Source organism: Charadrius vociferus, unplaced genomic scaffold, assembly GCF_000708025.1.
Source record: "Charadrius vociferus isolate BGI_N301 unplaced genomic scaffold, ASM70802v2 scaffold819, whole genome shotgun sequence".
In the NCBI taxonomy this organism is placed as follows: domain Eukaryota; kingdom Metazoa; phylum Chordata; class Aves; order Charadriiformes; family Charadriidae; genus Charadrius; species Charadrius vociferus.
In genome coordinates, this window is record NW_009650062.1 from 657,042 (window position 1) to 659,354 (window position 2,313).

Consider the following 2,313-nt stretch of genomic DNA (forward strand, 5'->3'; position numbering starts at 1 on the left):
AGCGCCGCCCCCCCCCACTCCTCCCCGCCCCGCTCTCTCATTGGACAGTTAGAAAGGGCGCGGCCTTCTGATTGGGGGTCCTCTCCTGTCAATCCTAGCAGTTTAACCAGGGGAGCACTAGCCCTGCTCATTGGCCATTGCGGTGAACTTATCTCCTCCTCCTGATTGGCTCCCTTCCCTGCCACTTATAATGGTCTAGCTGCGGCCCCGCCCCGCCCTTCCCCATTGGGCCGCTCGCTTAGACGCGGGTTCCCATCGTCCCTCTCAAATTCTCGCGAGCTGCTCTTTCCCCGCCCCCTTTCCTCACTGAGCACTGGTAACCTTTCCTGCGCTGCTCTGATTGGCTGAAGTCTACGCCGCTCCCGAAGAAGCGCGGGCTGCTGCCCAAGTTCCCCTCTTCGTTTACCATTGGGCGAGAAAAATCTCCCCAGGCATCTGATTGGCTACAGTCAGCTAGCTTGCGGATAGGCTGAAGGGGAGATCAGTCATGCTCACTCTGACTCTGATTGGTCGCAGCGAGGAAGAGGGCGGTTCCCCGGCAGAGTTCGCCGTGCGGCCGCGGCTGAGGGCTCAGAGCGCGCCGGGATGCGGCGCGGAGCGAACCGGAGGGAAGGGCGGAAGGGGAAAGGAGAGAGCGTTCAAATGGGTCGCGGTAGCTCGGCCTCTAGTCAGTCCCTGCTCAGCCCTCCGTCTGGTTGCTTGTACGTTTGTCTGTCCGCCCCGGGAAATACACTGAAACACCTCCCGGTGCGGCGGTGGGAGCCCCGCAGGTCTCTGGGCCCGGCCCTCCAGCCCTGGGGATCGGAGCCTGAGGGGCAGCGATGGGGAGCAGGGCCGGGGGCTGCCCGCCTGTGGGGGTCACCCCGCGGCCTGTTACCGCCTCGCTCCAGGTGTCAAACCATCTGCTATATTGCCATTTAAAGCTGCACAGAAAACGTTATTTATGCTTATGTATATTTGCTTTCACCGGTGTTCTCTCACTCGGCGGCCAGAGCTCAAGAGGTGGTTAGGAACGGGAAGGAACAGCTTTGGTTTGGGCCTTCCCCTGAGGGAAAGGTTCGGAGCTGCTGTGACCTCCAGGCCAGGGAAACCCATGGAACAGAAGCGGATCTAATCCCTGTGTCCTGTGAGGATCCTGCTCCCCGGGTGCTGCTGTGTGACCCCCCCTGTGCTCTCGCTCCTCTTTACCCCCTCTGCTCTCCCTCTGTGTTGTGTAGAAAGGAAAAAGAAAGGTTGAAAGGGTAAGAAAGCTGTGGCAGGGACAGACACCGCCGTCCCCCGTGGCAGTGCTGCCCTTGCATCCCAGTATCCCATAAATCACACCCCTCCCAAAAAAAACCCACCCTAATTTCACACCCCCAGGGCTGTGCTGGAGAATCATCCGTTGGTTCTTCTTGGCTGCCACCGAAAACGCATCGAAATCCAGCTGTACCTGAGGAGGAAAAAAACCAAACCAAACTAACCCTGCAACCACACTGCAGTAGGAAGAACTTCATTTAACCCAGCGATGCTACAGCCCCCCTGAGCCATGTTTTATAATCACAGCCTAAGTGGTTTGAAATAAGGAGAGCAGAAAGCACAATGTTCCCTCACTGTGCCTCTGAGTGAAATGTCCTCGCAGCTCTGTGTCACCCCACGGAAATAAGATCGCTCCCCAGGAACGTCTTCATCCAACAGAGGGAGAATTGAATCAGATTTTTTTTAATAGCGGTCCATTAGACTGCATTTCTCCCTGTCATATCATCTCCTTCTGACAGAGACAGTACACAGAGGCTCCTGAAATTGTGGGTGGGTTTTCAGTGGTGGGTAAATAGCTGATGTCTAAATATAGCCCTAGGAGTGATAGAAATTGTGTTTGAAATATATGTTGAGCTTTTGAAAATGAGATCCTCCTATGTAACAACACAGACTTAACCTAACAGCCGTACCGGAGAGAGACCCGCAATGATACGGGAGCTCGGCTCACGTGGATATAATTATCGGCAAGTATATGGAAGACAGATACAATGAGGTGGATGGGGATCCTCCAGATGAAGGGATACGAAGGTATGTGAGGGAGGGGCGGCATCACCGGCCCGGAGGAGCTTCGGCTGAGCGAGACGTGGAGTCTGTCAGCCAGGCTTATCGCGACCGCTGCTCTCGTCTGGGTCGAGCCGCTTTCCTGGGGACACACGACGGAAGGGTAAAACTTGGGAGTTGTTGTCTCCCCCCTAGAAAAATTGCTATTTTGTCAAGGTGTTACCGTTTTAAAGAAATACCTCACTTCCAGGGCCAGGGTTGCTGGAAAGGTTTCTGGAGGCTGGGATGGGATTG

General features: G+C 55.5%; 1 protein-coding gene across 1 annotated transcript in view; it reads right to left on the reverse strand.

Moving 5' to 3' along the window:
* The window catches only part of RBM15 (RNA binding motif protein 15), a 13,419-nt gene extending 13,010 nt beyond the window's left edge, over positions 1-409 (reverse strand). Inside the window, exon 1 of the mRNA XM_009891753.1 lies at positions 308-409. Within this exon, the coding sequence (XP_009890055.1) occupies positions 308-409 (102 nt within the window). The remainder of the gene's footprint in view (positions 1-307) is intronic.
* Positions 410-2,313: the final 1,904 nt, after the last annotated feature.